The sequence below is a fragment of the Lycorma delicatula genome, chromosome 1, assembly GCF_047948215.1.
Source record: "Lycorma delicatula isolate Av1 chromosome 1, ASM4794821v1, whole genome shotgun sequence".
NCBI lineage: Eukaryota > Metazoa > Arthropoda > Insecta > Hemiptera > Fulgoridae > Lycorma > Lycorma delicatula.
In genome coordinates, this window is record NC_134455.1 from 197,627,169 (window position 1) to 197,652,890 (window position 25,722).

General features: G+C 33.0%; 1 protein-coding gene across 1 annotated transcript in view; it reads left to right on the forward strand.

The window, feature by feature from the left end:
* Positions 1-23,720: 23,720 nt before the first annotated feature.
* LOC142317740 (pickpocket protein 19-like) overlaps positions 23,721-25,722 on the forward strand; it is a 47,526-nt gene continuing 45,524 nt past the window's right edge. The window contains exon 1 of the mRNA XM_075354289.1: positions 23,721-23,855. Coding sequence (XP_075210404.1) covers positions 23,752-23,855 — 104 coding nt within the window. The 5' untranslated portion in view covers positions 23,721-23,751. The remainder of the gene's footprint in view (positions 23,856-25,722) is intronic.

Here is a 25,722-nt window from a genome sequence, read left to right on the forward strand (position 1 = left end):
GGCCCATAAGTCTGTCTCTTCTTTTAGTTATATTTTTCCAAATGCTTCTTTCTTCATCTATTTGCCGTAACACCTCATCATTTGTCACTTTATCCAACCATCTGATTTTTAACATTCTCTTATAGCACTACATTTCAAAAGCTTCTAATCTTTTCTTCTCAGTGGCTCCGATCGTCCAAGTTTCACTTCCATATAAAGCGACGCTCCAAACATATACTTTCAAAAATGTTTTCCTGACATTTAAATTAATTTTTGATGTAAACAAATTATATTTCTGATTGAAGGCTAGTTTCTTTCGCCCGTGCTATTCGGCATTTTATATCGCTCCTGCTTCGTCCACCTTTAGTAATTCTAATTCCCAAATAACAAAATTCTTCTACCTCCATAATCTTTTCTCTTCCTATCTTTATATTCAGTGGTCAACCTACATTATTAATACTACATTTCATTACTTTGGTTTTGTTCTTGTTTATTTTCATGCGGCAGTGCTTGCGTAGGACTTCATCCATATCATTCATTGTTCCTTCTAAATCCTTTTCACTCTCAGCTAGAATTACTATATCATCAGCAAATCATAGCATCTTTATCTTTCGCCTTTTACTGTTACTCTGGATGAAAATTGTCCTTTAACATCATTAACTGCTTGTTCTATGTAAAGATTAAAAATTAACAGTGACAGGGAACATCCTTGTCGGACTCCCTTTCGTATTACGACTTCTTTCTTATGTTCTTCATTTATTACTGTTGCTATTTGGTTTCTGTAAATGTTAGCAATCCTTCTATCTTTTTAAAATTTCCCTAATTTTTTTTTTTAAATGTTAACTAACTTCTTCCACTTTCATTGTTAATGTTCATTATGACATTATTAGCAGGTGGTTTGTCTCTTGTCAGTATCAGTTAGTCTTGTGCTTATTGCTGTTTTGTGAGGCTGACTCCCAAGTGAATGCTGTATTTGTGAAATAGTTTTTATATATCTATACTATTACATAAAGAGGTCGAGGGTTATTGTTAATTTGGGATAAACAAAAACTATTTGATGAATTACAACCAAATTTTTACCCATGTTTCTTGGCATAATGAAGATGGGTCTTATATATATAATATATATATATATATATATTTCTTCTTGAAAAATCTGTAAAAAAAATATGTTTAGTAGTGGAGATTTGTTGGTTAAAGCACAAACTTTTAATTTCTTTTTTTAATTTCTCAGCAACAAATAAAGAAATCAACCTCATTTTTGGTGAAGTTGATCTTCATGTAAATAAACAAATTTCTAGATTTTTGAAATTCGACCTTGAAATGGGATTAAGAAAGGTGAAAAAAATTTGAACAATGTAAATTTTCTCAGTCCCGACTATAATAAACAAGATATTCAGTAGATTTGGGCTTAAAATACTCTTCAGATAAATATTTAAAAACCATTTTCGAGTTATTTTTACTTGTGATTTTTTTAAGTGGTGAAAAGGTATACATTGTTTTGGCTCAACCAATACAGTCAATGCCACCATTATGGTATGTGTGACTGGCTGCACCTGCCTCCAGTGACTTGATTAAAAATCATAAAATAAAAAGATTGACTGCTATAGGAAATGCAAGTAACTGTATAGTGCGGGTGAAGCTATGACTGGGAGCTACTAGTTGAGTTCTAGCATTTTTATGCTATATTATTAAAAAGTAATGCTTTAATAGTATTGCAAAAACTAGAATAGTATGTATAGCATAAACTATATTTATATGTTTTTTTCACGTCTGAAAAAAAGAAGCCCTTGGATTTGTTATACAGAAAATGCAAAATAATTTTGTAACAAGAGGCTGAGAAGCAGGCCCCAAAATATTGAAACAATTTTTCTTTAGATCTGGATTATTACTAAGTGGTGCAGAATTTTTAGCTACCAACCAATGTTTTAAGATCCTGACTATGAACAGCATTTATTGGTAAGAGTCTATTTTTACTTTATATCCTTATGTATATTTGTCATCTTAACATTTTCTTGTTTTAGTCTCAAAAAAATAATAAAATGTGTTTCCATCCTATTTTCCCAAGATTCTAAGTTGAGTAATTAGGCTACTAGGTGTACTTTTATTTAATCCTATTGATGTTATGATGTTCCATGTTTTGCTAATTAGGGAAATGGGTGGTGGTAGGGCTTTATTTTAAAACTATACTCAAAAATTTTAATGATGTTAAATTACCCCAAAAACTCCTTGATGAAGGCGAGAACAACACTGAATGCCTGAAAAAGCTGGACTAGATATATGTTTTCAAAGGCTTCATGGATATTTTTGGAAGACAATCTAACCCCAGGTTTATTGTTATTTTTAGCGTTTTTGTACTTCCTTGTATGAAGTAAAGGAAGTATTGTGATCGCAAAAATGTTGGTTTTCTCTCATAACTCAAAAATGATTAGCCATAGATTGGTGAAATATTTTATTTAGACTGTTGTAAGATGTAGTAGTGGTGCACCTCCCCTTTTGATTTTAATAGATTGGGCCAAAAATGTGAATACAGTCAGCCCTCTAAATAAAGTGGAGTTTCAATTTTGAATCGTTTGGATTTTGTACTTCTTCTGAACTGGAGTAATAAGTTCTTGTTAAGAGCTTTTCAACAATATATCATAAGTAGTACTTCCAGATTTATAGCCAAATAAAATTTTAATTAATGAAATATTTGGACACATTGTGTACTGTGTAATCTTGGCAAATTGATTTGAATCTGATTTCATATACATATAAAAAAAATGTAACAATAAATAATTCAATAACAATTCAAAAAAATCAGAAGTTATTAGTGAAATAAAATCTTATGTACTTTACAGTTTAATTCAAAAATTTTTACGAGCAGAGGTAAATTAATATTTAATTTAATCTACATGAAGTTGGATTCAAACCAGTATTTGCATGGTTATGGATCCGACACTTACTAATTTACCATATATCTACTTGAGCGACCTGAAAATAGTTAATATTAACTAATATAAAATGCTAAGGAAATTTTTAGGGCATTTTTCTTGAGTATAATTGAATATTGTGTTAGTATTTTGTGATGACACGTAAATTGTGTACTAGTCACACACGCAATAATGGTGCAAATCGGTGTCCCAAAGCCCATGCCATTGAAAAAGGGGTCACCACAGTTATTTTCTTTCAGAATTAGAAATAATATGCTAATAAAATAAAATAAAATAAAATAATGAAGTATGATATGTGTGAATAGGTAACATGTACTTGGTTCTCCATTTCTCCTGTTTATATACATAATTTTTTATTTATTTATGCATTTGTTTTATTATACGTGATAATAAATGTCACTATAAAATTTGGTAACTTTCTCCTGTTTCATTTTTGTTTTTATTTTATTGATAGATTACATGTTTTTGTTTTTATTTTGTTGATGGGTAATATTTAAAGAGTAATAAAGGAATTTTTACTCTATCTTAATATTTCAGGTAAGATTGTTAAATCAATAAATGTTTGATGTTAATAAAAATTAATATTTTAGTAATTGTGTAACTCTACTTTATTAAAGAATTGACAGATTGTATCTCGCCTTCAAATGAAATAAGTTTAAATGAAGTGCAGCAAAAATTGTGTATATGTAATTTAATAGGTGTACAAGGAAGTCTTGTGTGTGATGTCTAAATTAGATTTTTTATATTTAAATGTTATAGTGTTCATGTTTATAGCGCTGACTTGCAAGGATGAGTTACATAATTATATAGTTTCATATATATTTAATGGACTTCCCCAGAACTAGAGTATATTGGGAATTTTAACAACTTTGAATAAATAAATATAAATACAAATTATTTCAAATTTATTGCAGAATTCTGAGGAAGAAAGATTACCATATCATAATTGAACTTATCTCAAGATTGTAGGGAATGACCAGCTAAAATTATGAATGAAATTCATCAATTACTTGTTGATGCAGGTCTTTTCAACAGACAGTAGAAGCAAAAAAAAAAAAAAAAAAAAAAAAAAAAAAAAAAAAAAAAAAAAACTGTTCACTCCTGTCAAATTGATAATTTCTCAGTTAATGGCTAGTGTACTCATCAAAAACACAATATTTTGGCAACTCTTTAGCTACAAAAATCTATCAATTTCTGGAACAAATTGGTTCTCTGAATGAGAAGTCATCTCATATAAAATCTTTTCTGGCTTAAATAACTTTCCCAAAAGTTACAGTTAGGGAAAACCATTGATGTTGAAAATCAGTGTCATCAAATCTAAAACCCAAGTTGTGAAGCGACTGGCATTTTTTGGTACAATTGATACAGTTTTCAAAGGAAATAATGGGATTTATTTGAAGCTTGTTGAGCACATGTCTAGATTTGATGTTTTTATCTGAACACCTACACAAGAAAGTTATGTACATTATTGTTGTAAAATGAAATGGAAATGAATTAGAAAATGGTGTTATAGAGGAAGTTGAGGAGGATGAAATGGTAGAAACAATACTGAGATCTGAATTTAAGAGAGCATTAAAAGATTTAAATGGCAGAAAGGCTCCTGGAATAGACGGAATACCTGTAGAATTACTGCGCAGTGCAGGTGAGGAAGCGATTGATAGATTTATACAAGCTGGTGTGTAATATTTATGAAAAAGGGGAAGTTCCGTCACGACTTCAAAAAAAGTGTTATAGTCATGATACCAAAGAAAGCAGGGGCAGATAAATGTGAAGAATACAGAACAATTAGTTTAACTAGTCATGCATCAAAAATCTTAACTAGAATTATATACAGAAGAATTAAGAGGAGAGTGGAAGAAGTGTTAGGAGAAGACCAATTTGGTTTCAGGAAAAGTATAGGGACAAGGGAAGCAATTTTAGGCCTCAGATTAATAGTAGAAGAAAGATTAAAGGAAAAAAAACCAACATACTTGGCGTTTATAGACCTAGAAAAGGCATTCGATAACGTAGACTGGAATAAAATGTTCAGCATTTTAAAAAAATTAGGGTTCAAATACAGAGATAGAAGAACAATTGCTTACATGTACAGGAACCAAACAGCAACAGTAATAATCGAAGAACATAAGAAAGAAGCCGTAATAAGAAAGGGAATCCGACAAGGATGTTCCCTATCCCCGTTACTTTTTAATCTTTACATGGAACTAGCAGTTAATGATGTTAAAAGAACAATTTAGATTCGGAGTAACAGTACAAGGTGAAAAGATAAAGATGCTACGATTTGCTGATGATATAGTAATTCTGGCCGAGTGTAAAAAGGATTTAGAAGAAACAATGAACGGCATAGATGAAGTCCTACGCAAGAACTATCGCATGAAAATAAACAAATACGAAAACAAAAGTAATGAAATGTATTAGAAATAACAAAGATGGACCAATGAATGTGAAAATAGGGGGAGAAAAGATTATGGAGGTAGAAGAATTTTGTTATTTGGGAAGTAGAATTACTAAAGATGGATGAAGCAGGAGCGATATAAAATGCCGAATAGCACAAGCGAAATGAGCCTTCAGTCAGAAATATAATTTAACATCAAAAATTAATTTAAATGTCAGGAAAAAATTTTTGAAAGTATATGTTTGGAGTGTCGCTTTATTTGGAAGTGAAGCTTGGACAATCTGAGTATCTGAGAAGAAAAGATTAGAAGCTTTTGAAATGTGGTGCTATAGGAGAATGTTAAAAAATCAGATGGGTGGATAAAGTGACAAATGAAGAGGTATTGCGGCAAATAGATGAAGAAAGAAGCATTTGGAAAAATATAATTAAAAGAAGAGACATACTTATAGGCCACATACTAAGGCATCTTGGAATAGTCGCTTTAATATTGGAAGGACAGGTAGAAGCAAAAGATTGTGTAGGCAGGCCACATTTGGAATATGTAAAACAAATTGTTAGGGATGTAGGATGTAGGATGTAGGGGGTATACTGAAATGAAACGACTAGTACTAGATAGGGAATCTTGGAAAGCTGCATCAAACCAGTCAAATGACTGAAGACAAAAAAAAAATGTAAAAGGATTCAGAATGAGTTCATTTTCTTAGAGTCAGTGAACATATGCTGAATGTACTGCAGAAGGCAATTCATATTCTCGACTGCACACCTATGTAAGCTGTATAAACTAATGATAATGGTAGTTCGGTTTGTTGATGCAGTGAAAGAAGAAGTAGCGAGGAAACACTTTCTTTGATTTGTAAATATTTTGGACAAATTTGTTTACTGTTAAAAAATTAGACATGGCCAATGGGTTGAATATGAGTGGGGGGAAAAGGTGGGTGTTCAAAAGATAATATTGATCAGAACCCATGTGGGCCTTTGTCCTTAGTGAAAGCCACTTTCTGAATGATACAGGTCTTTCCTGCAATGTTCAAGAGATATACAGTTTTTTTTTTTCAGTATCTACTTGTAGATGGAATTTATAACAAATCATGTCACAAATTTGACCAAAACCTTTCGGCTGATATCCACTGGGAGAGCTGGATAGATTTCCTTGAACTTCTACAATACCAAATCAATTAAGTATATGACGCTATCTATGAAGCAACTCTAGATGCGCAAGATTGGTGCTTTTGCACAAAACAGCCATTGGGATTGCAAGAAACTTAGAAATAAAATTTCCAATTCATCTGCTGTTTAGTCGCATGGTACAATATTTTGGTAAAATAAAAATGGTGAGTAAAGTACCACAGAGAAAAGTATTAATTTACAGAGTGGTTTGAAGTCAATAGAAAGTGTAAGAGGATTTTTAGAAAATATGTGATGGGGGGAAAAAGGTCTCAATAGTGTAATAAGTTACACAGGAACTAGCAGAAAAATTGGGGATCAGCCCAGATTTTGCAAAGTTCCATTGAGGCCAAGGAAATAAAAAGTTATTCTACGAGGGTGAAGATGAACTTTTGCACTATCTGAAGGATCATTTTGTCATTTATTTTTATGTAGTTCTGCACACAGCGGTCAGTTCCTTAATTGAGGTTTGAACAGATGGTTAGGATACAGATGGGTTTGATTGTCATGTAGATTATGACATCAAACAACTAGATAAATATCAAAAAGATGTCATCAAAGAAGAGTGTAGAGGAAAACTCCAGTCAGTTGTGGCTGTTGGTGATGAGTGAAAAAAAGTAAACTTGAACCAAAATTATCTGCTATAGGCATAAAATAAGAATTAGCAACCAGTGAAACAAATTTACTACTGACTGTTAGATATGCCTACTTGTTGCAGCTTGATGGAACATTTGTCAGCCAGCTAAAAAGCAGCGTTTAAAACCAGCAATGTGCCAAAAATGGCTCTTGTAGGTCAAAGTACATGCTAACTGGATCAAAGAAGACTGGAAAAAATGTTATGTTTTCTGATGAATCATATTTATATGTTCAGCGGCAAAGGGTTCCATATGTCAAATGAAAAGAATACATCACCTGCTCATGTCCAATAGTCAGTTTAAAAAAATGTTCATGCTCAGAAAAAAACTATTGTGGGTTGATTAACATTTGAAGGGCTTGTTCATTTCGTCCAGTGGATGGTATGTGAAAAGTGATAGATATATCAAAATTCTGAAGGAAAGGATTGTTGCACAACTTCAAAAAAAATTTCCACAAGGAACTGCTTAAAAAGTGCAAAAAAAGCATACTGCTAAAAAGTGCAAAAAGTTTTCAAGGAACAGAACATTAAAGTGGCTCTTATGGCCAAGCAACTAAAGACTTAAAACTGAAAATTTTTGGACAGTAGTCAAAAAATGAATTGTACCACAAAAATTGGCCTCATTAAAGTAGTAATATGTGTTTGATTTCATGATGAAGAAATAAAAATAATGTGAATTACACATGTTGAATCGGTGCCAAATTGTGTCCATGAAGTGATTAATATAATAAAGGAGAATTGTAAAATGATTTTTTTTTTTTGGATTTTTTTTTATTTGTATTTTGGATTAATTTGCACATTGCTGTACATTTAATTTACTAAATTAATTTTATTTATAAATAAAAGTTAAAATTTTTATTTATAAAAAAGTTGAAATATCAGTTTTGTATGTTTGGGTTGTTGGAGGAGGGCACCAAAACAAACCCCATGTCCCCAGTAAAAGACCTGCCCTGATGTGTTTTTATATCCTGGAAATTTAATCTGTTTTCTCTTTTGCAGTGTTAAGAGGTAGTTTTTTTATCTTGAGACTGCAGATTGTTACAAGATAAATACTCTTGACCTGTTGGGCCATAAAATTTGACATGTGAAAAGGTTGTTTTTACTGCATATTTTATGAAAATTTCTTTGTATTCATCTTGTTTTATATAAATTTTACATAAAAAAGTAGATTGGTTGTTCAAAAGGTCTAAGAAAACACTTTGTTTTATTATAAACAAGTTTATAATATTGTTAATATTATAAACTTGTTTATAATATTAACAATTTTCATAATTTCAGCCTTGTGACGTTTTTGCTTGCTCTGCCAAAAACCTGTGTTTCTTATTTAAAATTCATATGTGTGGTGCAATTTCTCTGATAGATGAATTCAACATAAACATGAAATCTTTTTTTGTAAAATTGCTAAGTGGGGGTTTGAAAAATGAGCCCAAGCAAAGCAAAGAAATATCACCAGATAGTTTCAATCACAGTATTTTCTGATCAGATTGTCCAGTTGTAATGGAACAGAGATTGAAATAAAATTTTGAATTGAAGCAATTTGGCTCAATGTAAAAAATTTCAATAAATAAATGATACAAATAAATCTCAGATTAACTGATATTGAGTACAAGAAATGTAGTTTAAAAGAAAAGATTTATTAAATTTCAATATATTATGAATTTAATGTATCCTTATTAATGTTATTCTACCCATAGTCTTAAGATCTGGCAGCCGATTTTTACAGTTCTGTTTTTTAATGAAACTCTATTTAAATGAATGATTAATGATAATTTAATACATTACTGCTGTATTGTCTAGAAAAAATTAGCTGCAATTACCTTTAATTAAAGGTAATTTATTTTAATGAATTCCAACTATACTTTTTTAAGAATTAAACTAAACTATACTTTTTTTTGAATTAAACATCATTTGAAAGAAAATGATGTGAAGAATTTTAAAAAAATGGTTGCCAACTCTGTCAGCCGCAACCTCAAGTTGCCAGGTGTAAACCAGGTATGTTATTGTTAATTATTTATGCTCATCATGTTTTTCAAAAAAATTGGAAGTTTAATTTCTTTTGTATGTGATAGTTTTGCTGCGTTCTTTTTTACAACATGAAGCAGCGCGCATGTTCCTTCTCTCTCTCAATCACACTCATCCAGACTAATAGTAATTAGTTGAAATAATGGCACCACTACATGTGGCCATCTTTTTACAGGTAACCATGTGTTATCATGTACAAAAAAAATTAAACTTCAATTTAGTATATAATTTTCTTGAAAAACACGATGAGCATTAATTATTTACGCTATTTACTGTGTACAATAACAAACCTGTTTATACCTGGCAACTTGGAGGTTCAATCATAATTAATTATCATTAATAATCAATCAAAATTATCATTAATCATTCATTTAAATTGAGTTTCTTTAAAAAAAAAAAACAGATACCTGCAGAAATCAGCTGCTGGATCTTGTAGAATCATAATTGTTTTTATAACAAATGATTTGGTAAACCGTTGTAGTCTTCTTAGGAGCAAATAAGAGTTAACAGAAAATTGTTTTCTTACTGTGCATGGAGGAACCAGCAACATGAATGTGATACACCAGTACCAGCTATGGTAGTGTCTTATCTCTATTCAGAAGATTTTTGGTTCAAAATGCTTCAGGCTTTTGCTTTTTACATATTACAAAAACTTATGGCCAACATTATTTTTTTGTCCGTCTCTGTTAGGCTAATGTAATGTAGTCACAAAAAATGGCCAAGTATATGTATGTTCATAATTATTTAAATACATGTAAATTTATGCAAATGATTACTAGCCTTTAACTGACTAATTTAGTGTTATTCCACTTAGTGCTGAATCCCGTGGTATTTGATATGTATTATTTGGAATGGTCCAGTGGTTGGAATATTCTCCTTAATGGAGTAATTTCTGTCATTAAAAGCCTATTCTGTTAGCATGCAATAGGCAATGGGTGACAATTGTTGTCCAACTTGCTGTTGCTATACAATTTGATTTGCTAGGAATGCTGTCTTGAAAATATGCTTTGTGTTCTAATAGTTTATTTTTTTTAGACGTTAGCTTTTTCAGTAATTTGCAGATAATTTATATTAAGTCAAAACAAGCTGAAATACTGCAAAAGACTTTGTAAAATGAGGTAAGAGAATAATTTATTTTGTAATTATTGAAGAGAACTTATTCCATTTTTTAATTCATGCTTAGTACATTGCCATTTTGATTATCATAATTATATATATAGATCATGAGCATCTATATAATTCTATCCCAAATGTTTTATTACTTCCTTTGAACTAGAAGTTTTCTTACCATTGGATTTGGTGATAATATGAATGAAGCGGGAGCTCCAGTAAAAAGTTGACATTATTTGCAAACATGATCAATTTGATCACATTTATACTATGTAAATGACATTACTGTGCTACTCTGTGGTTGACTAGAAGGCAAAAATGTATCCTATGTTTATATGGTGCTATGTGTTAAAAGTATAAATTTCATGTTATACAAGGTTGTATAATGTAATGTAGGTTATAATAATGTTATACTTGCTGTATTTTAACTCAATGTTTTTTCAGTTTCCTTTTTGCATGTTTGTCCTCAAATCTTGCATCATTAATTTAACATGACATTGCCTATTGTTGAAATTTTGCACAGTTACTAAGGTTGGGTGACAATACAATATTCCACCATTATTTTTGCAACAATCCCCCTCGTACAGGGGTAAATTAAGGGTATGGGTGTAAAAAATTGCAAAATCTGCAAAACGGCTATACCAGGTTTTTAAATCCTAATTAAACTCATACAGTGTATGATAATAATTTGATTAATGTTTGACTAAAAAGTATAAAGCAAGTTTTAAAAAATTTTTGTAATTGTTCCTCTAAGCCGTTGATTAAATTCAAGGAAATTCAATTATTGTAAATAAAATCATAATTTGAATATTCTTATATGGGTGCTTTTATAATGGAAATTAAATACAGAAAGTTTAACATGACTTCTAATAACATAAAATATTAATTCTATGACGTTAGTAAAAGTTACATTTTCATTAGAGTCAGACTTGACTTTAATTTTATGTATTTGGACTGAATTCCAGGTGTTAATAGTATTAGTACATATAAATATGTATACCATATGTGATAACAAAAATATTTCCTTAATTAAAAAAGAGATTGCATTTTTGATCAAAGTACAAGAATAAAATAATAAGGCTTGTGAATCATATTTCAGCAAAAAAAATTGGGGTCCAATCACTCATTATGTTGGGTTGGTCCAAGTGTTTATTTCACAAAATCAAACCTAGAGAAGATTTAAGTACAGTTTCAAGTTATTTTATATTAATTCATCTAATGAATTATTTCTTCTTTCCATAAAAATAACCAAATTACTGATCATTAAAAATTGGTTTAGCATGCATGAAATTTTATACATGCATGTTTTATACATACAATGAAATTTCATTGTAAAATATTAGGAAGAATGAATATAAAACACCAAATTCACTGGTTTTTAATATTGTGTAAGAACTGTTTTGTTGTCTCAATGATGATTGTAATTCATTGTACATATTTAAATTATGTGTTAAAATAAAAAGATTTTGCCCTGATACTGCATTAGTATATTATTCTCGGTGATATGAGGTTGGTAACCAAATCACAATATAATTGTAAAATTGTGATTAAATATATTTTCCTTAATATAATTTAATTAATGGAAAAAAGCTAATATTTAATATTTTATTAAATAGGACTAGGACCTAGGTTGATGGTATGGAAGAAATCTACTAAACAAAAATGTTCACTCTGAATTTTAAGGTTACAATCAAATATTTATTGTGAGATAAAGTTAGTGTCTGCTGATGCTATAAGAAAGTTGCTGCTAGCCTGAACATTACAAATTAAGTATGGTTTGCTACAGTCTCATTAAACTACATTATGAAATTGTTTTGTGGATATACCTTGTCTCATTCTAATTAATTTGTGTATAAGATCTTTTAGCCTTGTACTGTCATGAATATTTTAGGGTTAATGAGGTGGTGTTCATATTAAAAAACATAATTCAAAAGAACTAAATCATATGTGGGATTTAATATAACAATTTTAGAAAAGAGTTTGGTGATAAGTTATTAAAAATATTTTTGTTATATTCAACGGACGAATTATACTTTCGTCATAGTATGTCAGCAATTTTTTTACATTCTGAACAGTAAGTATTTTTGAAGACCTTGAATTTGATTTACAAGAAAAGAATTAAAAAATTTTTACATGATAATCAGGATAAAAAATTGCCTGCTTCTGAAATGAATATATTCTGGAATTGCTAAAACTTTTAAGTCTTATTATTTAGTGGATGATTTTAATTTAGACTTTACTGTATAATTTTACTGAAGTACTACTTACTGGTATATGGGTGAAATAATTTATTTGTTAAATCATTATTTGTGACATTATTTCTACCCTTGGAAAGTAGTAAATAATCTATTATGAAACTTGTCACTCTTGTAAATTTACTATTAACATGTCAGGGTTGAAATTATTCATCGATTTTATGGTAAATATTGTCTAAATAAATGTCAGGGGAATATATATTTTTAGGTTAGTTGGAAATTGCTGCTTGGTTGCCCTCTTATTTGTAAGTGTATTTGTGCTGTATTGCTAATTGTTAATTTCACATGTCATTGTTATAAGAAAAGTAATTTCAATGAAGTTATAATTAATATTTGTGTAAGAATTATTGGTTTATTCATAGTTACTGATCCAAATTCTGATTAAATTTAGCCAGTGTTATCAACAACTGCTTTATTATATCGAGGCAATAAGTGTTTGTTCTCGGCCAAGAGAACTTAAATATTAGTTTTCAAATTGAAAACTGGTTACTGAACTCTTGTTGGGAAGAGATTTGCATTGAATTATAGTTTGAACTGAACTGATACCAGTAAACCACACTAAGTGACAAATTTTTATTGTGTATTTTCATAATAAAACATTTTTGAAATGTTTTAGGCAAATTTTCACCCAGTTGTTAAAGAACCAGTCCCATTGTACCCTGAAATGTGTTAATTTTATCAAAACATCTTGAATGTTTAAATTTATTTGATACATCAGAAGATTGTTAGGGTTTTAATTGTTTAAAATCTCAAAATATACCACAGAAGCTTATTTTCTAGCTGCTACTTTAAATTTTTCTTAAAAAATCTGAACCTTTTCTGTTCTTATGTTTGTTAAAAGTAAACAAAAAATGGTGCAGATGAAATTTTATCCTAAAATTTTGTTTTAATGAGAAAATATTGATTACATTTTTTATGGTGTTTAAACACGTCAAACACCTATGCCAATTTTACACTCAATCCTCAGCTTGGCAGTTTAATATTAGTGTATGAACTAGATAAAATTGTAGTCTACATCATTTCTCAAACTGTGGTTTATGTACCAAAAGTACAAGAGCTTCTCAAGATAGTACACAGACACAATATTAAAAGAAAAAACTATTTTAATACAAAAATGGTGTATTTATGATTAATAGTATCTATTTATTATCATTAATTCAGTAGATCAACTGTTCTCAAACCTTTTTTGAAATAATGCAAAAGTATTTTATCATGAATTTGCCTTCATGATAAATTATGTATAGCAACAATAAAAATTACAGTTTGTCAAGCAAGAATGAACACGCAAAGTTCTTACATGATATATGTAGCGATTTGTCTGCCCCTTGCATGCACCATGTCGCACACATATGAATAAGTTTCCTAATGGCCACTTTAAAGTATCGCTGCAGTTTCCTACACCAGTTAAAGTTGAAGTGCTAATGTTGTCAAACACATCTTGAAAGGGGCTTTTTTCATAATTATTTACGTACTTTGCTTGAAATAATTTGGTTTAGTTTAGTCAGCATAAAATATAAATCAACATAGATTTAATTTTGTGGCTCAATAGAAAAACTACAGACAAGACAGTTAAAAACCCTGAACCATGGAGCTCTACTTCAGAATCAGAATTTGTGGTAAGTCCAGGGTATGTCAAAAAGTTTTTGGAAAATATTATTGTAACAATTTTGTTCAAAAGTTGTCAGAGAAGAAATTTGTCCTTTTTTTTTTTAGGCAGTTGAGGCATCTTTTGTAGCGAGTTTAAAAATAGAAAAATGGGGGAAAGCTCTTAAAATTTGTGAAAAGCAGTTGACTGCTGCGAAAGATATGACTTTTATTTTGGGTGAATCGTCAGGTAAACCGCTAGATACATCATTGTCAAATGATACCGTTCCGCAGAATTGAAAGCATGGCAATAAAGTTAAAATAGCGTTTTTTCGGCATATAACTCTTGAGACCGCAGATGTAAGAAACTGTGTTCAACTTATGGTTTATGTACTGAGTGTACTTCCAAGTACAATTAAAGAGGATCATTTGTTTTGTAGTGAGCTATAAACATGAACTGAACTGCCGTCGATGAAATATAAAAAAATAATAAAAATATACTAGAAACAGTGAGTTGGCTTCTGTTATGATGGTGCTCGAGCTATGATCGGGAAATACGTTGCCACACAAAGGTAAAATCGGTTACAGGAAATTGTATCGTCACTCATTGCAGCATTAAAGAAGGAATATTTGTTTGTACTCAGATACGAGAGCTGGTTAATGTATTTAACTCACTTTCTACATTACTTAACATTTAAGTGCAGATTGGGTTTCATTTAAAGACGTTTGCAAAAATTTTATCGGCAAACAAAAATCTGACAATTACCACGATATTGTTAATCGACTACTTACTTCATACAGATCTATGGGATGTAATATATCTTTGAGAATACATTTCCTCCATTGACATCTGGATTTTTTCCCGGACAACCTCGGAGACGTAAGTGACGAACACTGTGAACATTTCCATCAATACATTTCGATGATGGAAAGTCGCTATAAATGGAAATTGAATACTAATATGCTAGCCGATTACTGTTGAACATTAAGTCAGGATTCCAACACAGGTATGGTCATGAAAAATCATAAATTCTACAGATTTTTACTATATTTTCCCTTAATTTTTTTGAAGCATAATTTATTTAAAACTAAGGGTGATAGAAAAATTGTATCTACAGATCTGTATGTACGCAAAAAAGCAATTCAATAAATGGTATCACACTTGAGAGAAACATGAACAAATTTTTTTTGTCTATCAGTGATAATCAAAAGTGATTGGAAACATCAAAATCTTTGTAATCAAGGCCAGTAATCCAGATATCAAGCTTCTTAATGAAAGCATGAACTTTGTCTGTCATTAATAAAATGTTTTTATCATGTCCTTGTAAATTCACATTCAAGATGTTTAAATGCGAAAATACATCAGCTAAGTAAGCCAACACCAACATATACTCATTATTCTGTAAAAACAATGAGAAATGCGTTTGTTTATCCTAGAAAAATATTATTCTTGCAATTACAATAACCAGTTTAATATAATAAACCCTTTTGTTACTTGGGGAGGAAGGCATTTTTTTAATAATTATTTAAGTTTAGGGATTTTCTTTATTGGGTTCCTTCATAGATAAATTTATTTAAAAATTTAACCTGTGGTAACCATCAAACTTCTGTATGGAAAAGAAGATATTTTTTCTTTTCACCCATTCTGAAATGGTAGACTTTAAATTTAAATTAACCATTTTTACAGCTTTACAAAGAATTTGTTTAAGATTTTCCCGCATATTTTTTGTGGCAAAAGCAAGTCTGTGAAGGAAGCACTGCATCCATTCCGCCCTGGATATGATTTTTTAATTTTTTCAAAAATCCACTGTTCTTTACTCTTATTAACTTTGCACCATCTCTATGTACAACAATATATTTTGTCCAGTCTATGTTATAGTTTTTTAGTAGCTTTATAAAAAACATCAAAAAGACATTGTCCTGTTGCATGACCAGTTATTGATTTGCAAAACAGCATATTTTGTATGATTGCTCTGTCCTTATTGCATTCATATCTCATAAAACATAAAAAATGAGAAATATTTGCAAATCTGTTGATTCATCAAGTTTAACATTAAAAAACTCACATCGTGAACATTGGCAGCCATATCATCGATTCACCTTTATATTCAGGGTTCTTAGAAAGTGAAATTAAAAAAAAAATTTGCTTCTCCATGACTATTAGAACACTGACCATATCAATTGCAGCAGACAATATGAGGTTTTCTGAAATTGAATGTGGTTGGGATATCTTAGCTTCCTTCTAGCTGCCCAAGCTCTTTTACGTAATACCTCTAGTTCAGGTCCTCATCAATACGTATGTCTTTTTTTCGGGCACTTGTACCAGGACTCCCGCCTTGTCATATTCTACAGTAACAATTTCTGTCAGTTCTTCAGGGTCTGTTACTTCAGCCACTTTCTCACCAATCACCTCCGAAAAAAGAACACACCCGCGCCTCGAGGTGATAGTTCTACCAGGCTTAACCATTCTTGGTGTCGTTGTTACCTCATACGCTAGTATGTAATAGTCCGACAGACTCTCTTCATCCAATATTCTCCAATTAATTAGAGGAGCTACATGATCTAAAGAGATGAAAGTCACATCAATTGCCGAGCTGGCTTCTCCGCGACTAAAAGTGGATTCATCATTGTTCATACAAATCAACCTTAGAGCATTGATTTTTTCCGCTAAATGTTGTCCTCCAAGTTTCGCACAGTCCCTTCAAACTCTGGAGAATTAACGTTAAAAAAAAGTCGCCAGCCAAAATTATCTTTCTGCCTCTGAACCTTAGAATCAAATGCCTTAATTCATCAAGGAGAGCCATGAAACTGACAACTCCCGCATTTGGGGAATGGTAGACGGCGAAAATCACAGTATCCCCAAATACAGAAATAACCTTCTCTAGCTCCACTTATTCCTACCGTAGCCTCTACTGAAGGAAAGCCAATTGCCACTGTCAAATTCTCGTCTCTTATCCATTCCGGCCTGGAATTCGCTGATACATGCGGAGCAATTATAATGTCTACTCTATTTTGCATAGCCAACTCCCAGCAGTTGTCATGTGCCCATCTACTACGATTCAGATTTAATTGTAGTATCTTCATTTCTGGGGCGTAAACCTTCCGGTCCAGTGGCCCTCCGAACCACATATCGTGCATGTCGTTGGGCCTTTGCATTGAGTGGTCATATGGCCCGGTTTCCCACAGTTGAACCATAACTGACGTCTATCTACTTCTTTGCAATTCGCTGAGACGTGGCTCAACGATAGCATCTGTCTTCAGGTACTCGGATATAGGCACGACAATGTACCCAGCCTATCCGTATTCGAGCCTCTGTTAACTTCATCGCTGCGCGATATGTCGTGACAACTGTTGCATATTTGGTTTCACCATAAACAGGTCTTACCGACGAGATCTTAAAACTCATCTGCATCTCCGATTACTTGAAATATTGCGTCCTTAATTTCTTATTCACTGGTCTCACTGTCAATATCTTTTAGATGTACAATTGTTCTATGTCCGCCTCTGGTCCTCATATCGACCTGTAACTCTGCCGACTTAGCTCGTAATGTAATAGTAAGTGCCTCAGCCTTTTCTTTTCCCTTAAATCGAATGCATAATTCTTCATTATTCAATTTCCTAAGTGACAACATTCCAGCCTCTTCCCGCGTAACATTTTGTTTCATAGTCCTTAAGAGATCTGCATAGGACCTGCCCTCTGCTTTGACAATTATAGTTCGGTTGTTTTATACAGGTGGAGTAGCACGCTTGATCCACGGACTTTTGCTTTCCTGATTTGCAACTTCTGACTTTGGAGTCAAAACTCTCACTTAGTCTTCTCTACCCTTTGTTAAATATACTAATACTTTCCTAATGGGGTTCCCAAGTCTGCCTCCTGGTAGCATAAAAGTCGCTGCCTTAGTGGTTTCTAGTATTTTCTTCATGGCTTTGAATATTATCATTACTGCATTTTCCTCTCTTTAACTGTTTCATAATAAATAGTGTATCTGCTGACTGGATTTATAGCTTGCTCACGTCCTATGATAACTATCATTTTTGACAATGTCTCCAGAGGACACTCCTGCGACCCCAAAAACAGGGTGATCTCTTCGCCCGGATTGGCCCGTTAGGTCATAAACACTAATTAGACATAATTAGTGTTTATTAGTCGAGGAAATACCCGATGAGGGAGACATCCCTCATTGGGTATTTCCTCGACTTGAGAAACTCTTGAAACTATTTCAGCCGGCCACCTTCTAACAGATAACGCTACCAAGTCCTCATCAGATAAGTCTGGGTCCAACTGTTCCCTTATCCACTGTTTTTATCAGTTTGTGTCGCCTGTGTAATCGTTGTCAGAGATGGTGACAACTCCATCAGTCCTTTAAACCCTTTGTATATTCTACAAAGTTCCTTTTCATGTGTTGTTACATATTTCGACAGGCCTGCTCCTGAATTTTGTTTCAAATTAAACACAGTCCTAACTGAGTAATCAGTTCATCCATTGTCCCCACAACAGATTCCTGTTCTCTTCCGATGACATCTGTCTGCACCTCTTTTTGCCTTTAGCCTCTTTGCAATCCGCTGAGCTCTTTCTTCACCTTTGAGAGTGCCGGAGGTCTCGAACTACCAGGTTCCGCTGAATCCGCCAGTGGAAGTGATCTTCTTCTTTCCATCGTTAAACTAAACGTCTAATCGAAAAGCTAATGCACGGACCATCTTCAGCGCCAAATTCCGCTTAATTGGAATACCCACTTGCCAAAATCGTGAGGGCTTTTTTGGGAGGGGATCAAGGAAGTCACGAAAATGTATCCGCCCAAATCCGGGGTCGGATTTGGGGGGGTCAAGGATGGGGTCAGGAAGGACCCGGGACCAAAGATTCCAGGGGGTTTTGAGTTAGGAGTTATGGGAAAGGAGCTAGGATTGATAAAAGGAATCCGCTTATAAACTGCTTCAACACTTAGAATTATTTGCTCGCCTTATATGAATAATAAGTTGAAATTCTTCTAAGAGGTTGTTAACTTCACTATCTTCTTTTTTTAACTCTTAGAGCAATAAAGTAGTCAATAGTGAACCTTATTGCCAATGGCAATAAGATCGATCCACAGAATACTTGAATAAAAAGTCAGTCCGTTGTCGAAAATCTTCAAAACTTAACAAAAACCTCCATTAATAATTAACCGAAACTTTCCAAACGTCCAAATCAACAAAAACTCAGAAAAAACCAACCAAAAAAGTAAAAAACCACGGAGCGTTCGACAGCACGTCTTCACTACTCAATGTCTCTTAGTCAACTACGATCGAAGAGGACTTGAAAGCAAAAAAATTGCATTGTGGCTTTCCATCCAATACACCAGTTACACCATTTGACCGCACAATAGAAAACTGAATCTTCATTTATTATTATTATTTTCTGTGAAACTACGCTTTCTTAAACTTAAAGGCACCCGATGCACCCTTCACATACAAAACTAAACTTAAGTTCTGCAATCCCTTTATGCCTCTTTTACACTGCTGAGAGCATGACATATAAACACATCGTATGCATGTTTGAACATGACGCTCTCACAGCGAATATTATGCAAGCAACCAAACTACAAGGAGTAACACATCAAGTTGAAAGCTGTAAATTCTCATGTTTGTACATTTGATATATGCACGTTCATACCCATTGCTATCGATGCAGCTAAATAGTTTTAACTATGTTTCATTGGGTTGGGGTTAGGGGTTGCAAAATATTCATTCTATATATTTTTACTTTCTGGAGGTTATACACCTTTTTTCCCCTTACTCTCCTACGCCGGACTCGCAATTAAGCAAGCCTCCAGCTTGGAGGTGTCCTTTCTATTCTAACAGCCCTTCCCACGTATCAGCAGTATGTCCGGCATGTCAGGTCGGGCTGCTGGTCGGATCTTTATTTTATATTATATTAGTAAGCCATTACTATTAGCAACCCATTAGAGTACCCCACTTACTGTGCAGTTTTTTTTAGCAGTATTCCTATATGAGGCTATCCAGTTGTCATTATAAAAAAAAACTACCACGATCCCTCATCAAGAACGGCCAATCTCAGCGAACCGTTCTCTCCAGATCGAGGCTACTCTCCCTAACTAAACACACGCATGGCTACACACGATCGAGGCCCCAAGCGTCACGGGATTTTGTCTTCAATATTCTCCACATTTTCCCAGTCCTGCCTACTGGAAATCAGTACCCATAGTCCTCTCCGGAGTAAGCCAGGTCAAACTCAGCTTCTGTCGAATACCGTCCCACCTACAACAGTGGTATGTGGTGTGTCCTGTGACTCGCAGTTACAGCAATAATGGACCCCGGGACCATGTCCGGGCTTTTATCTGGATGTAGCCGCGAGGCGGCTTCTCGCATCTCATCGATGGTGAATCGGTGAGTATGGACCACACGAATGTGTCTCCAAGGCGACTAGATGACTGGAAAAAAGCTCAACTATTGTACGGAGAGCGACATCTCTACTTAGTGGAGCAATAGGTTTCCCAAACTTGCTCATAACAATTTTATATGCCTCATCCCACAGATTATGATACGCCTGTTAGCGTTAACTTGCATTATTCGCATTACGAAGTCTGCTTACACTCCTTAGACCCAGCCCGATGTCCAACACCTCCACAAACAGAACATCTTGAAGGCTCCTGACAATTTGTCTTAAATTGTCCCTGTTCACCACACCTGAAGCAGTACTTCGACCGATCTGGTCCCCTACAGAACGCAGCCATGTGGCCAGTCTCCCAGCACCGGTAACAGTGATCGTCATGCTCCCAAATGCTCACGCGATAGTGAATCCAACCAATGCGAATTCGCTGTTCTATCAGCTTCTTAGCCACCCGATAGCTAGTGACAAGTGTGGCTATCCTAGTGTCTCCAAAGGCGGACCGACCTGAGGACAATTTAAAATCCTCATTCTCACCAACAGCCTGCTGCAATGCGTCAGTAATCTCTTTCTCGATTGTGTCACCTGAAATATACTTAATATTGACTACCGTCCGGCGACTTTCTCTTGATTTAAGGTCTGCCCAGAGTCCAACAACATTCGAACACAAAACGTTTGAAATCCTTCACCAGCTGTTGCTACTTTGACTCTAACATGAAGATCTTCATTGGTTCCTTTCCTTATGGAAAGTACTTCACCGACCTCGCTGGAGGGTACCGACTCCTTCACGGTCCTCAACAGATTCACGTAAGTATGTTCCTGTGCCTTAACTATAACTGTACGACAATCAGAGACAGCAGGGGTAGTTTGTACAAATCTCCTGCCTTCAACAGGCGCCATATCACCAAAGTCAAACACACTCTGACTCTCATCACGTGCTTGGTAGAAATAAATCAGTAACTTCTGTACATACTTTCCAAGATTTCACCAGGTAAAATAAACACCAGTGAGGACATCCGAAGCACCTTCTTGATGGAACCCAAAATAGTTGTCAAGGCGCATCAACCAAAGACGAATCGCAATACGGCACAAAACGCACCATTTGAGTAGATGAATCATCCTCGTCCAATACCATCGAGACCTCCTTCCTAACTTGGCCAACTCTAACACTTGGCTATCAAGCCTTTGGTCCGATCTACCTAAAGCACCGTCAACATCCTTAAAGTAACGTAAATCTCCTTCAGCTGAGAGGGATGTCAACTTTTCAGCCTTCTGCATTATATCAACAGGCCATCTTTTCTCGTCTAATTTACATAATTTTTCATCCAAAATGGGTTCTGCGAGAACATTAACTACATTACGTATACCATGTTCCCACGGTCTTTCTGTCTGTATAGATGCCTCTGCACAGGAGCCTAGCAGTTGAAAGGACATCTCATAAGAGAGGTCACTACAGCCTCTAAGTTCAAGGTTTTCTCTAATGCACTGGCAGCACTCTGCTTAATTTCCTTCTTAGTGTTGATGTTCTGCCAAATAAGCTTCTCCAGGACACACAACTCCTCCAGTAAGTGATCCATGTCAGATCCATCTGTAAAATCGCCATCACTACTGTCTGAGATAAGCTCAGCTTTTCTCTTAGCGATTCACGACCTTGCATCTTGAAGTTCTATGGTTTCCACAATCATCATGTCTTCTGCGTCACTAGAAGCACCAGGTACCGGCAAACTAGGACGTCTGCACTGTGTTCCCACCTGTGTACTGTGAGGCTTTTCCTCATGAGGATTCCTTTGAGCCATTCTGCACCAAAGAAGTACAACTAACTATACAAATCAATAGCTTAACAAGTAAAGCTACTGAAAAATAAATTGTAATTTATTAAATTCCAATAAACTAATATAGTAGCTTTAAATATGAAGCTACAAGTCTATCAGAAGTAAATAAAAATTAAATTAAATAAATGTTTACCTCTGACACTAACACAGACACACAACAGTAGTTATATAGTCAAGGCTACTCACACAAAACAAAGTTTCTTCAATGTTATCAAGCACTGATAACTACAGTGACTATTGTTTGTATGAAAAATAATTATTAGATAATAATTATTTCTATGCTTTTGACAAGAGGCCTCCCAAGGAAGCACAACAAACAATAATAGCCCTTATTATTATGTAAAAACAATAAAGCTATATAAAAAATCAATCCATTAACCAAACTCATAAAAACCTTATCTCATGAATATCATGTTATTTTAACTATTGGAGTTCAATTAATGACACTACTTCAGAAATGGCTGCAACCAATCAACTTCTATCGTTGTTTATTCAAGACTCAATAACACATTAACAACATTGAATAATACAAAATTGACCATCTATGCTTCCTTGTAACACCTTTAATTTGTTTTTATGCAGTAAAAATATCTCCCTGTTAATTATTGACCATTATTACTCCATATTGAGTTATAATGTCTACAGGTACTTAAAAAACACATGATCTTGGACTCCCCATGGTGTATCAATTTACAATTTTATTATCCTGATCTTCAATCAAGTGAGATTCAGGTTTCAGTTGAATAGCTCTTCTATCCTGTTCTAAACAATTTAATTCTTTCAGTATTTTGATGATGAGTCTGTTGAATGAGTGCCCTTTTTACTATGCTGTTTCCATTTATCTTACTTTATTAAACTTTCAGAAGTGAATGTTTCTTCTAATGAAAATATTTTACCTGTAGAGTAATTATAATGATTGACTTTTCAACTTAAAGTAGGTGCATATAAATGTTTTATTTAAGTACAAATTTAATTGGTTAGAATAAGTAAATTAATGTTTGTATTTACAAATGAAATGTAATTTTTGACCACAAATTGTACTACCTATTTTCTAACTACCTCAAAACAAACATAATCTTCAACAAACGTACCTACACAAAATTTGCCTAACATATAACATGATCAAAGAGCTCAATAAAGGCTTCATGAAAACATAATTCACAAATTTAGTAAGTATTTTTTTTTTATATTTACATTAATATTTTATTTTATAATTTTTCTTTTAATAATTTGATGGAAAGTTATGAAGATTAAATAGAATTAATTTGTGAAATTTATACATTTTTGGAGGTTTTTTCTTAAGTAATATTATCTCATTGCACCATTTTTAGTGTGGTAAATTAGATGTATAAATGCAGTATGATACCAGATGTAAACAAATATTATTTTCTAGAATAATTTTGTGAGTTTTTTACAGGATTGTATCAATGAACTAGGTTTTTAGTTAACAGGATTCTCAGTTTCATGTCAACACAGCTTAGATTGTCATTACTGAGAGATTATGCAAACAGTAGTTCAATTCATGGAGTTAAATACATTTACAGACAGAATTCTTATGCATGGGAAAGGTAGGTGTGATCAGATATTCTAGATGTAATCATTGATACCCTCCCAAAAAATGAATTACTCTTTTTGTTTCATCTGAGTTACATTATTTTTTCAATAAAATTTAAGAGGAGCATATTTGTAGAATTTTTGGTGAAGGAAGAAATGACAACCTATCTTTTGTGGTATAACATTAACTGGTGTGAGCAATCTAACTTAAATTTTCTAGTATAAATTTTGATACTATTACGCTGAGACGGCTGCCATGAAAACAGATTTGTGCTATCACCTTCCAGTGATGGAGTAAAATCTACTGAAATATTAGATAACCTTTAACACACCAAGTAAAATATTTATTTATTGTAGAGTATAGAAAATTTCCATGAAACAAATTGCATTGAAAAATAAGAAGTTTTTTAAATTTTTTTCAAACCAAAATTCAATGAAGAACTGTATTTTTTAGTAACTACTTATTTAAAGAAAACCTGATTTTTTTTTCTTTTAAAGTAATTATGCAGCCATAATATGATGTAATGTTACCTAATTTCCGCTCTTTTTTAGTTTTCCCCTGTATTCAAACCCCAGAATGTCCCTTTTTCAGTATCCAGTAGGAATCGACAAGCATATTAAGGGCTTCATTTTTCCTAGTAGAGTGATTTTTCATTTTTGATATATCCTTGTGATATATAGTTGAAACATGAATGGAACATTTTATTTTTAGACATATTACATCCCAAATTGTAAATCCTTCAAGCAATTTACTTGCCAATTCTGTATAATTTTCAGCCTTCTTTTTTCCCAGGAATGATTTACAATGTTTTGAAATGATATTCATGCTGCTCTCTCAGATTCATTCAAACACTTCTCAAAGCTCAAATTCTTCATTAGCTTACACAGCTACTATCCAACAAATATTCCTTCTTTGATTTTTGCCTGGGAAACTTGCTCTTAAGATATAAGAAACCTTGATCATTATGATCCATTGCTTTGACAAAATGTTTCATCAAACTAAATTTTACGTGAAATGATGAAAAATACATATTCTTCAGATTCACAAGAGCTTGACAAATAATATTTTCCTGCCCAGTTATGAATGCTTCTCCCTTCAGCTAGTCTTTTTTAATGTAAGATATTTCCTGTTTCTAGTTTCAGGTGTCACATGTTTCTAGTGTCTAGTGTCTAGTGTCAGGTGTTTCTAGTTTCAGGTGTCACAGGTGTCACAGGCATGCCTTAAAAGCAACGGTACTTGGTATAACTGAGTTCTAATAAAATTTCTATCTCCTTTAGGTTTCAACAGATATTCTAAACTCATTTTACAGGTACCTTCAAACAACCTCCATTCTGTAGAATCGTGATATCTTATTAAATACAATAAAAAATTTACATCATTGCAGTGTGCTATATTATCTTATACTACTGAACTTCTACTTAAATATTATTATTGTACTACTTAAATTCTTTAATTGTAGCCACTGAAATTCTTGCTATCTAATACTAAAAAAATATATTTAGTGTCATTTCTGAGGAAGTTCCAGATTTTTAAGCTTGAAGCCAGTAACTCTGCCTTCATTTCAGACTAATTAAGATCACAAACACAGTAAGTTTTGCTTGAGTAATTTTTTGAGGTTCAGTGTTTTCAGCTTGAAACTCTGAATCCACTTCTTATTCATTACTTTATAAATAACCATAGCCTTCTTCAACGTCAAAATTTTCTTCTAAATTCCATGTTTCTGGTGGAACTGGAACAGATTTGCGTCTTCCCAAATCAGCTGATTTGGAAGTCGAGAGTTACAGCGTTCAAGTCCTAGTAAAGCCAGTTATTTTTATACGGATTTGAATACTAGATCGTGGATACCGGTGTTCTTTGGTGGTTGGGTTTCAATTAACCAC